The 12,900-nt window shown below is 44.8% G+C and overlaps 1 protein-coding gene across 1 annotated transcript in view; it reads left to right on the plus strand.

The window, feature by feature from the left end:
- Positions 1 to 7,464, plus strand: part of SKAP1 (src kinase associated phosphoprotein 1) — a 280,928-nt gene extending 273,464 nt beyond the window's left edge. The window contains exons 14-15 of the mRNA XM_024130167.2: positions 5,206 to 5,314; positions 7,127 to 7,464. Of these exons, the coding sequence (XP_023985935.1) occupies positions 5,206 to 5,307 (102 nt within the window). The 3' untranslated portion in view covers positions 5,308 to 5,314; positions 7,127 to 7,464. The remainder of the gene's footprint in view (positions 1 to 5,205; positions 5,315 to 7,126) is intronic.
- Positions 7,465 to 12,900: the final 5,436 nt, after the last annotated feature.

A 12,900-nucleotide genomic window follows, 5' to 3' on the forward strand; every position in this document is an offset into this window, starting at 1 on the left:
GCCATGGCTCACGGGCCCAGCCGCTCCGCGGCATGTGGGATCTTCCCGGACCGGGGCACGAACCCGGTTACCCTGCATCGGCAGGAGGACGCGCAACCACTGCACCACCAGGGAAGCCCTATGCTATTTTTGAGTGAAAGTCTTCTTAAAAGATTCTGTGGCAAGAAGCAAGCACTGGTGTAAAGGGTTTGCGTTTTTTTTTAATAGCTTTTTATATTCTTATCCGAATCATCTTCACTTAACCATTTTGTATAATTAACATCTTAGCTCTACCACACACAGTGTATAGAATAGAGAGTTACGGAGTGGGGAGCCTGTATAATTCTGATTCCCTAACATTGTCACTTGTAGGTGTGCATCCCCACCTTGAAGGTAGAAACACTTCCCCCCCACCTTGAAGGTAGAAACACTTCTGCATTGAGGATTTCAGGTCTCCTGGGACTGTCTCAGGCATTGTTCCAGTCAGTCCTTCCAAACATCTGGGCAAAAAGAAGTCAAACTTTATTGAAAGTGTTGATACCAGGAATTCAGTTCTCTCTGCCATCCCAAAACTAAAATCCAAGAATCAGCAACTTAATAAAAATGCAGTAAATTAGCACCTCTAGACAAGAGCAGAGTTCATTCAGAGCTGGGGTCTGCCTGGCTGAGCCAGTACTCTCTCCATTTTAATAGTTTAATAAAAATTAGCATAATTAACGAACATCTGTATGATCCAGAGTGGTGCAATTTGGCACTTGGAAACGAGGGCTTAAACATGATTGCTGTGAGTTTAATGTTGTTTTAATTCTTTTTGGCACTGTGCAGTGAAATAAACGTTTGGTGGTGATAGTTCTCGGCCGGATCTCATTTGCATTTTTCTCCCTTTGATTATGAGCAATTGTGGACTCCCCAGCAATTCATCAAAGTAGAAATTATTTTAACATACCTCGTGGTGTTCAGACTGGGCTGGAGCAATGCATGGTAGGGTGGTGATAGGAGAAGAAAAGGCTAGAATTTTTCCGTTCATGCTTTAAACATCTCAGCCCTGTAGCCTTTTTCGGGTGTCCAGCCAAGGGATGAAATCTGGAAGACAGTCAGATCCCAAGACCTGTAGGTGCTTTGATTAAGCTCCTAGGCTACCGCAGCAGGATGCATATGGTCTCTGAGACTGTGCCATCCTCCTTACACTTCTGCTTGCTCTTTTGTTTTGAAGGGCAGAGAGTTGATTGCACACACCCCAGTTCCCACCGCTGTGGTGAGAATGCCACATCTGCGGTAGGCAGGGTCAGTGTTCCCCTCGAGCACTGACCGGGAGCCGGCCTTTGCAGGTGTCCTGCTGTGCCTCATCTGCTTCCCGCTTGCACCCTCTTCGAGTTGGCAGAGAGCACCTTCCCAAGGCTCTGCCTCTACTCCTGGCCTTACGGCTGAAGGGGGATGCTGCCAAGTGGGCGTCAGAGTTGGAAGTCTTGAACGGTCCCTGGGGAGAGAATGCCCTAGCTGAGCCCCTCAGGTGACGAAGATGACAGCATGTGGCAGTAGAAGACCACACCTCACACATGTGTAAGCAAGCTGACTTCAATCAAAAGACTGTCAGACAACATGGTGCCCACCCTCTGCCAGTGAGACAGCAGAAGAGCTGAAGCTAGAGTTTTTAAGATAGAGTATGCGTTTCCCCCGCACAGCAAGGCCCTGTCGACGTGGCCATTGCAGCGACGTACTAATGCAAGGCAACCCTACAAGAAAACTGACGGCAGAAACTGCCCTAACTTCAGTGTTGGGAAATGGACAGTAACATAACTCGTACCAAGAGGAGCTTTAAAATGTCCTGACGTGGGAATTCCCTAGCGGTCCAGTGGTTAGGACTTGGCACTTCCACTGCCAGCCCTGGGTTCAGTCCCTGGTCAGGGAACGAAGATCCTGCAAGCCTTGTGGCATGGCCAAAAATAATAATAATAAAAGAATAAAATAAAATGTTCTGACAGGCATAGGCTGAGGAAGTCTGGGTAATCTCCCATACAGCAGTGCAGACTGTAGGGGGAAGCTGGCCTCCCTCCTGGGGGAGGGGGGCAATGAGAAGGTGCTGTGGGGACAGTGGGGGAGGGAAGTGGACACATTCATTTATTTATGACAGATTTTTAAAAGGTAATTCCCTGTTCCTTTTAGGATAAGCTCAGTAGTCTCACTTCTTATGGCATCTGAGATGCTCTTCATGGTATTTAGGGAGCCATTTGGAGAAACTGTCTCCAAAGGCAATTGCTCTCTTCCTGCCACAACCAGTTCAATCACCAGGGAATATCTTGGAGTTGGTTGTAACTAAATCTGCTCAACTGAGAGTATAATTCCCCACTGTTCCCTTCGTTTCTTCATAATCTCATTTAACAAAGTTTTTTGGGGCCCCATTCTGTGCCAGGCACCATGCTGACTGCTGGGAATACAAGAGCAAACAAAACCCACAAGGTCCCAGCTCCCACAGAACTTTCCACCCAGTGATTGGCAGTGAGACAAAGGCCAGCAGATACAAGGCAGCGTGATGATTCATTTCCAGGGAAGCACACGGCACAGCGCCGTGGACCACAGAGCTGGGGCCCTCACTTAGAGAGTGGCGAGGAAAGGCTTCTGGAGAGGCCAGAGAGACTCAGGAATTGAAATCTGAAGGCTGCTTAGGGGTCAGCCCTATGGAAGGGAGGAGGGAAGTAGAGGCTAAACAGGCAGAGGAAAGGCTCCATGGTGAGAGACCCTGAGGCCCATGGGAGTAGCAAAGACAAGTTCTGTTTTACTAAGGGTCAACTAGATTTAGGGGATAAATGACAATGCTGGGCAGTGAGTGGAACTAGGTCATGCAGGGGTTTGTCCACCTTTTTAAGAAGTTGACAGTAGGAACTCACTAAGGTTTCAAGCAGAGCCGTGATATTATCAATGTGCCTTTTAGAAAGATTCTGGCTGCAGAATGAAAAATAGATTGGAGGAGAACAAGAATGGAGACACAGAAACCAATTTGGAGGTTGTTTCTGTAGTTCTCAGGAGAGGTGACAGTGACATGACTCTAGGCTATTGCCAATGGGAATGGAGAGAATTGGATGGATTCCAGTAATATTTTGGATAGAGAATTGACAGAACTCAAGGACTGATTGGAAGAGGAGGGTGAAATTGGGAATGACTCTTGGGTTTCTGGCTTGAGTAACTGAGTGCATAGCGGTACCACTCACTGAGACAGAGAACACAGGTGGTCAAGATACTCTGTGAATGGGAATGGATACAGAGGCAGGATGATGGTTAAATTTAGGACACAGTGAGTCTGAGAAGCTTGATGGACATGCACTTGGGTATTGGGATCCAACCCTTAGATCTGCGCTGGAGCTGTGGTTGTGAGTCATTTATACAGGCGTGGTGGCTAAACCGCAGAGGTGTATAAGATTGCTCAAGGAAAGTGCACCAAGTCAGAAGGCGGCCAGGACAGAAACCCTGGAAAACCACATTAAAAGGAGGGATAGGGGAAGATGAGGAGAATGAAAAGAAGCAACCAGAGAGGGAGGTAGGAGGGAAACCAGGCGAGTATAATTATAGAAATTAAGAGAAGAAAATGCCTCAAGAAAGGTCCATAGTGTCAGCAATGCTGAGAGATCAAGTAAATTAAGGACTGAAAATTGCTCATAGATTTTGAGCAATAAGGAGGTTATAGGAAGCGTAAGTGGAATGACAGAGCCTGAAGCCTGATTAGAGTGGCTTGAAGAGTAGACAGAAAGCAAGAAGTTGGGGCAGTAAGTGAAATAAATTCTTTCAATAAATTTGACTGTGAATTGGCAGCGTAGACTAGTCGCAATGGGAAGCAGACATGCATTAGGGACTAAATAATTATTTTCAAAGACGAAAGAAACTTGAACACACTTCATTGCTGACGTAAGGAGCCATTTACATTAGAGGCAGAGGTCAGACTTCTCAGAACCTGGTCTCTAAGAAAGAAAGCAGAAGGGTTACAAGTGCACATTAGGTAAGTTCCTGTTTGGGGGGCTGAAAGTTGACAGATCTGATGGCTTCTCTTTCTCTTTGAAGGTGGAAAAAATGTCAGCTGCTGAGAGGAAGGGGAGAGGCAGAATTAGAGGAGGGGAGATACACTAACAAAAAAAAACAAAAAGATAACCAGTTGACCCAGAATTTTAGTGTGTCAGCAATCTGGTTTTCTTTCTTTTTTTCCTAGAACTCAGCAGCCAGGTGGGCAAAAGGCAGACAGTTGGCTCCATGGTACCCAAATCCAGTTGAACTGGAATACATATATTTTCCATGTATTCCTAAATTTCACTTCCTTCAAAAGAAGGAAAACATGTTCTAGTGCTTTCAGGAATAGTCCTATAATGTTCAACATCTGCTGTGCTTTTGAGAAGCTCTTCTGTATTCAAGGAGCTCCGTTCTCAACCCTGTGAGCTCCACTCTCAAACCCTTCTTTTAAACCCTCTCATTCCCTTTCTTGTTTGACCCTCCCTGTGGCTCTTATGTCCTGCCTGTCATTATTGATGGACCTGTCAACCTCTGACCTCTTCCAGGGGACGAATCTAATGTTTAGAGTACCTACTATGTATCAGGCACTTTGAATTGTTTTCATGTCTGCGGTGTCACTTATATTCCCCACAACAGAGGGGTGATATTATCCCTACTCTTACAGAAGAGGAAGTTAAAGCCAGGAGACCCTCCGGTCACATGGCTACTAAATGACCAAGTGGGAACGAGATCCCAGTCTGTCTGACTCCGAAGCCCATTACTCTATGCTGTAAACTCCCAGGGAGCAAGCAGTGTTCTGATTCATCATCCATCTCATGGGAACTCAAACAACACTTTGCACATAGAAGGTGCTTGGTAAATATTATTGATTTGCACTATGACCTGACTCCCTGAATACTTCAGTGCTCTGGCATTTTAGGGTGTGCCCAACTTTCCCCAAAGGAGCCGTTCCACTCTGCTTGGTAAAAGACATGCTCTTTAGGTTCAGCAATGGCACCAAATGTGCTAAATTTACAATGTAGACAGAAAGATGTCAAAAGAAAAGCAGTTTTTCTTCCTTCTAGATAACTTTTAAATTTAGTAATCCCATCAGGGGTGTTAATGAGTTGTACTGACAGTGTCTACAAAGAAACCACCCAACAGAATCTCCCATGTGATCATTTAACAGATTAACAAAGATTAACAGAAGCATGACTAAATTCCAACTGAAACCATCCTCTTGTCATTTTTCAGGAATATAACATGTATGGCTGGTGGGTTGGAGAACTGAACAGCCTCATTGGGATTGTTCCAAAGGAGTATCTCACCACCGCCTTTGAAGTGGAAGAAAGATGAAGCCCAGGTATCAGAACTATTGACAATGAATTTGTTGGCCATGCTTTCGTCTCTTTGTGAAGGATGAGATTTGCCAGTGAAGTAGCTTTTCTTCATTTCCAAAAGTGATGCTGGTAATTCACCATTGAAAGAAGATAAGGCTGTAATTGTTTTTCCTAAATCGGGGGACTGTGTCAGTCAGGATTAGGTTCAACTACATGTGACAGAAAACTCAAAATAACAGTGATTTATTTTTCTCTCCTGTAAAAATCTGGAGGTAAGTAATCCAAGGTATCTAGGTCCCAGGTATCTTCTCTTTTTGCCCCATTGTGTGTGGTCAACATTCCCCGGGTTACCTCATGGCCCAAGATGGATGCTCCAGTTCAAGCTATCATGTCTGTATCCTACCCAGCAGGAAAGATAAAATGACAGGAGAAGGGCACACCCTCTCCTTTTAAGGACATTTCACAGATATTGCACACACCACTTCTGCTTACATCCCATTGGCCAGAACTTGGACACACAGAGACACCAAGCTGCAAAGAAAGCTTTCTCTTAGGTAGAATCTGTGTCCAGCTTAAAAGTGGAGTGGGGCAGGCTCGGGCCGGGGGTGGGGGGTGGAACTAATAAATTTAAAAGGGAGAATGAATATTGGAGAATAAGGAACTTGTGCCACAAGGATGGGTCTCAGTTTCTTTATGCACAGGTCTCAAATCCAGAGCACCATTTCCCCCAAATGCCCATGTATTGCAATATGATTGGCCAAGATTAGGAATCCAGTATGAGGATTCCTATGGAACATAATCAAATTAACTTTTAGGTAACAAAGAATATGGATTGCATTTTATCAGCAAGAACCACATCATACTTTAAAACAGCGGAGTGAGTGTTTGCTTTGGGTGGGGTAACAATAGGATTAGAATTAGAATTAGGATGGTGATGGAGGACACCAAGGCTAGCATGATATCACTAGCTCCATCTTCTGGCCTGAAATGGAAGCAGCCTTTATTGATGGGGTGAAGGATGTTATGTGTGACAGTGATACAAACTGGCCTTGGAATCTTTCAGACCAGGGCCCACTCTAGTGTGCAGCAGCGGTTGAGTGGTTCATTTAGGAAAATACATAAGGAGAGATCTTACTCTCTGATGCCCCTGTACAATCATGACGCACCAGCTCGGGCCTCTCGCTCAAGGTTTGACTTTATGATTTTCCGAATGAGGACTCCATTTCCAGGCCATGAATACAGAAGGCTTGGAATTTTTTTGTCAAATCTAAATAAATTCACCCTACTTCACTCTGTCATTTATTTCATGACAAACTTGTTTATCTCCTCATTCTCTTTGACCCAACAATTCCACATCTAGGAGTTTATCCTATAGCTACACTTGCACACGTGCAAAATGATATACAAACAAGGTTGTTTGTAATAGCAAACCATTGGAAATGACCTAAATGTTCAATAGAGACCTCGCCAAGTAACTGTAGTAATTCAGGGAATTGAATACTATGCCATGGTAAAAAAAAAAAAAAAAAAAAAAAGGAAGTGCTCTGCACACATGGAATACATTACGAGATATGTTGGTAAGTTTAAAAAAAAAAAGCAGCGAAGGGTAGGTCTGATTCGCTCCATTTGTGTAAAGAGGGAGTCTCCAATTGCTTATATACGTATGAGTTACCGCTGGAAGGAGAAAGAAGAGGATAACACTGGTTGCCTCCAACGACAGAGAAACTGCATGACTGTGACACAGGGTAGGAGGGAGACACTTTTTACTCTATGCCCTTTTATATCTTCTATATTTTGAATCATAAAAGCAAATGTATGCATTTTTCCTCCTTTAGGACACATATCCTTCTCTCTACCCTGCCTTTATGAAGAAACTGATGATCAAGAGCTCCCACTCCCTTATCCCATCCAGCCCACCAACATCATGGGCTCTTCCCTGTACAGAAGAGACCCAAGTCTCTGACACCCACCGTGTAGTAACTGTAAACCACCAATGAGACAAGTGAGAAGAGGCATCTTCAGCAGACCTGTTACTAAACCTGCCTCCTCATAGCTGAGCCCATCTCTAAACATCTCCACATACCCACTTCTGCCTTTTCCACAGGCTTGTCACAGAGAAGGTGAGAGAGAGAGAAACCTTTGGAGGAAGAAGTTGCTGGTTGCTTTGGCTGGTTTGAAAAGCACAAATAAACCTCAGATTTGGTTCCTTGCCCTGTGTGATGGTGTTGTGTTCCTTTTTGTACTGGTATCAAAATGCTGGCTCTGGGCATTCTTATCACCTCCAAACAAAGTGGGAAGGGAGGACTTCCCTGGCGGCCCATCAGTTAAGACTCCACCCTCCCAATGCAAGGGACGTGGGTTCAATCCCTTGGTCAGGAAACTAAGATCCCACATGCCTTGAAGCCAAAAGCAAACAAAAACAAACAAACAAAAACCACAAAGTGGGAAGGGAGAGCCTGAAAGAAAACAAAAGCCCAGACAAAGAAGAGGGCTTGCAATTGTCTTTCAGGGCAGGACCATCTCTGGAACCCAGGCTTGCCTGGTTTCTGGTCGGCTTCTCAGACTTCCTTTCACTGCCTACTTGTTATTTTTTCTTTTGTGTTCACTCTGTCTGAAATGAGAAAGGGCTAGAAGCGAGTCCTTGGAGTCAGCACATGGGAGAGTTCCTTTTTGGGCCTCAGTTAACAACCCCACTGTGTCCTGCAGGCTGAGGGAGTGCTGTGGGGAGGGCTTGTGTCTATACGACCCTGTTTCCTTTTCCTGTTGCCTGTGCCTAACACTCGGGTTATCTGTGCCTTCAAGAGGCAGCAAAACATAATGGTTAAGAACATAAACTTTGGGACTTCCCTGGCGGTCGGTCCAGTGGTTGAGACTTCGCCTTCCAATGCAGAGAGTGCGGGTTCCATCCCTGGTCAAGGAGCTGAGATCCCACATGCCTCGCAGCCAAAAAACCAAAAAAACATAAAACAGAAGCAATATTGTAAGAAATTCAATACAGACTTTGAAAACGGTCCACATCAAAAAAAAAAAAAAAATCTTTAAAAAAGAAAAAAAGGGGCTTCCCTGGGAAGATCCCACATGCCGCGGAGCGGCTGGGCCCATGAGCCATGGCCGCTGAGCCTGTGCGTCCAGAGCCTGTGCTCCGCAACGGGAAAGGCCACAACAGTGAGAGGCCCGTGTACCACCAAAAAGAAAAAAGAAAAAAAGAACATAAACTTTGAGGGAATTCGCTGGTGGTCCAGTGGTTAGGACTCAGGCTTTCACTGCTGGGGCGGGTTTAATCCCTGGTCGCTGAACTAAGATTCCCCAAGCCGCGAGGCACAGCCCAGAAAAAAAAAAAACATAAACTTTAGGACCAGACAACCTGGAAATAAGTCCCAGTTCCCTGTATACTACATATGTTCTCTAAGAGCAAGTTACTTGACCTTTTACGCCACAATTTCCTCACCTTAGAAGGGTTATACTCCATCTCACCAGGTCATTAGGAGATCAAAGGAGTTAACATGTAACGTACCTGGAACACCACCTGGCACATAGTAAGTAACTGCTCAGTAAGGTTTAGTTATTATTATTGCCTAACTTTCTACACAAGAAATTTTGAGAGATGGGCAACTGAGCAGCTATAGAAATTTTATCTTCGAAGCTGCCTATTCTATTCAGAGCTGTCCTGGCTTGGCAGTAGCCTTCCTCACCTCTTAACAACCATATCATAGCCCTGCAGTAAGACACCATTTCATGTCACCAAAGAGAGAAACGGAGCAAACAGGGATGTTGTCAGTGGATTCCAAGTTTCTCAGAAGATCCTATGCCAGCTATTCATTTCCAGATTTTTCTGACCCAGGAGTAAAACAAAAGAAAGCTTTGTTATATGTGATGGATAAAGAAGTAACAAAAGGGGACAATTTAAGTCTGGGAGGGGGATAAAAAGAGATAAAAGGCACTACAGAACTGTCCATAACGTCCCCTCCACTTTACACAGGGTGCCAAAGGAGAAGCAACCACTAGGTGGCAGCAGATGAGCAGATGAACCAAAGGGAACCAATTGCCTTCCCTTTTAGGAACCTTTGCACCAATCCCAGCCTACAGGTAAAGACAATGGGCATTGTTAAAGTGGTTAATGGAAGGAGCAAACAGAAACCCCTCTGTGCCCAACTGCTCCCGCCCTAGAGAACCCTCAGGGACCCAAGTCTGGAAGGCTGGGTGGCTAACAGGAGAGAATACCACTGTGCGGTGGTATTCCATGGTATACCATGGAGCGGTGGCTCCATGACTAAGACACCAGAATTGGGGAAACCAGAAGAGGAAGAGGGGGTATCCGGGGCCGGGTCAGAAGGGGAATGAAAAAGGAGCAAGGTCAGGTACTTCTCCACTCTGCACAGTTCAACACTCTCTCAGTGGCATGGCCATTGGCTTCCGGTATTTAAAACAAAACCCCCTTAGTGCAATAGTCCTTTCTATACCTCCAGACCTGAGGAAACCAACCACTTGCCAAACTGCAAAGGTCTTTTGGCACCTCAGTCTGCTGCACCACACTCACATTCTAGCTGTAAAACTTAGAGGAAAAAGTAGATTGGCCCTAAAAGATATAAACAAACGGACTAGTTGGGAATCTGGTCCATAGCCATCTGGCTATTTCTGACCTTATAACATGCTGAAAAAGATAGTACAAGTTCGAGACTATCTACAGACAAAGGGCATTCTCTGTTAGGGGAAAGTTCTAAAGGAGACCTCTGGGAAGTAGTGGATTCTTACAGTCTGCCTGAAGCTAAACCTCACCCAGCAGACCTGCTCAATTCCACAGCCACCATCTTAGCCAACAGCCTCAGAAAGCAACTGGCTAATCAGATTACTGCTTCTCTGTTTGACTCCACTAACCAAATCCCCACCTTACTGCCTGTGACTAACTGGATAACTGGGGCATTAGACCACTTAACTAACCGCATTATATGTAGGATGGCTTCTTAACAGCCACTAATTGCTCTAGCATATGAAACTGGAGAGGGTAAGAGGTGGGAGGCCCTTTTCCTTCCTTGATACTACGTAAAGGAGAGAAAATAAGAAAGCTAAAGTCCTATGTTTAAGAAGCAAATGCATATCTGCCCTTCACAGATATATAGTAATTTACACAGAACTTACTGACTTCCACTGGATAACCTGACCTGAGGTGGGTACAGGTTGGCCTGCCTCATCCAAGCTGATAATCTGAGAATACTAAATGCTCTGAAAGCAATCTTTCAGCTACATTTCATTAAAAATACATTTTTCCAGTGTGTTTCCTCTGTCATCCATATAGCAAAATAGCATAGACATTGTTTTACAATTACCTCAGTATTAAATTTTCCCACACAATAGTCTGTTATATCTCTTAGAAATCTGTATTTAATTCAAAACCAATGACATCTTTTCCCTCTGGTGAATAAAAATGGGAAAGAGAAGAGAATTCCTATTAAGTCTCATTCCCTAAACCCAGACATTTTGATTCTGTTTAAAGAGGGGACAACTAAATGTCCTCCCTCCTGTTAGATACTTTATCTAAACATAATATGTAAGTGATAGCCTAGATTTCAAGTTATCCTTAACTTTTTTAGCACTTTAGCTTGCTCAGTTGCACCACCTTATTTGTAATCAGTTAGTCTTTGCAAGTGGCAAAACTGAGGATCTGAAAGGTGGTGACTTGAACAAAAATCACACAAAATCTGCTGTTGAAGAGGAAATGGAGTGAGGGACTCTTGAAAATCTCATGCTGCTGCTCTGCTTATTGAATCACTTGAGTTCTGTTGCAGTGAGACACCTCCAGTGACACATTTCCAAAATCCACATTTCACACCAGTCATTTACATCACAATAAAGCAGTGCTGTCATAAAGCATGTGTCTCTGTTGCGGGTGGGGGGGGGTGCTGGGGAGGGAGGGGCAGTCCTGCCTTTATAAATCAGTCTGAGAAAGAGGGAGTTGAAGAGAAGCAAGAAAGGAAAAAAACAATCCAACGTATGTTTGTATGTTCCTCCTTCATTTTTTTTTTCTTTTGTTCCTTCTAATCTTGAGAACAAAACTCTTGAATGTCAGGGACAGAGGTGCTTTAACCTTTGGCCAAAAGAAGGAAGCTCTCCCTGCAGGTGTCTCCACCAGGAGTGACTCTGGAAGGATAAATCTTGAGTGGCACTGATTTGCTAATTCCCAGAGCACCAGCAAAATCTGTGGAGCTGACTTTAGAAAAAGCAGCTGTCTACATAGAGGATTATCCCTGCTACACAGCCCAGTGACTCAAACTAATTTTCTAGTTTGTGGATTACCACAGTCCCTTGCTTCCCCCTCCCTCCTGCCCAGCTATTTCATTTCCCATTAGAATTTATACAGATCGGGTAGGGAGCCTGAAACGTAAAACTAAAGAGATTTTTCTTCTTCAAGAGATTTGAATTATTCTCCCTATTTTCCTATCAAAACCCGTTCAGAAAATATGTTTTTCTTCTGTTTTTTTTTTCCTTTTTCTTTTCAGTTAGTATGAATTGATGACCACCCTTTTGCAACTCTTGAGATTCAATTAATGATATATTTTAAGATGCAGCCTATTTTGCACCAATATCTTTTCTAAATATGATGCCCCCGCCCCCCAAAAAACTATAGTATTAGGGGAAACTAAAATACAATTAATAGGCAACTATGTCGTTTATTTTCCAAATGGAGACACTTTTGAGAATGAAAGGGGGCATTATTAATAAGGATGCCATGACCATAGGTGTAAACCAGGATGAGTGGTCACCCTAAAAATAAGGCAAAATGGGCTGCCTAGTCACCAGGAGAGTGGGCAGTAGATAGAGACAGCCTGCTTCTCCTGGCTGCTTGGCAACATCCCTTCTAATGAAGTCCTCTCCCCTGCAGGCCTGGCTCCTAGGCAAACCCTGCCAACTAGGCTTTCTTTTCCTGATGCCCAGGCTGTTCCAAGAGACCTGGTGTCTCTGGCATCAAGCTGCTCGGGCGCTGGCTGGTCATCAGCAGCTGTGTGTGTTCAGTTCCCTCATGGGGCCCATCACCACCCGCCACCTGGCAGAGTGCCACTGAGGGAAGCATTTCTGTGGTACTGGGCAATATAGTATGCCACTTCCCTGCCTCCTGCTATGGGAGTCAGCTCCAAGAGGCTTCTAGTACTGGTCCTCAAAGAAGGCATCTGGGTCCACTGTAGACACTTAGCCTGATGGTGAGCAGCTGGGCACCGTTTATGCCCCACATGCAATCACGGAACAGAAAACGGGATACAAAACCTCCCTTTTAACTACAGTCAGGCACTGGCATTGCTCTGCCCTGAATCACCAAGGTGGCACATGCACACCACCTACATTTACTGGATGCCTCCCACGGTGGGCACCCTGCTAAGCCTGTCATTAATATATTCCACCTCCAGGAAAGCACCTGCCTTCTGGAGATTTGCGACCAAAGCAGTGCATTGGAGGTTTGGGGGGGAGGGGGGATTTAGAGCTTACTGCCTCATTCTATTAGTACAGGGCTTCTCAAGCTGGCACTATTGACACTTGGGGCCAGGTAGTTTTATGTTCTTGGGGCACTGTAGGATGTTCAGCAGCATCTGGCCTCTACCCACTAGATGCCAGTACTCCT

This window comes from Physeter macrocephalus, chromosome 14 (assembly GCF_002837175.3).
Source record: "Physeter macrocephalus isolate SW-GA chromosome 14, ASM283717v5, whole genome shotgun sequence".
Classification (NCBI taxonomy): Eukaryota; Metazoa; Chordata; class Mammalia; order Artiodactyla; family Physeteridae; genus Physeter; species Physeter macrocephalus.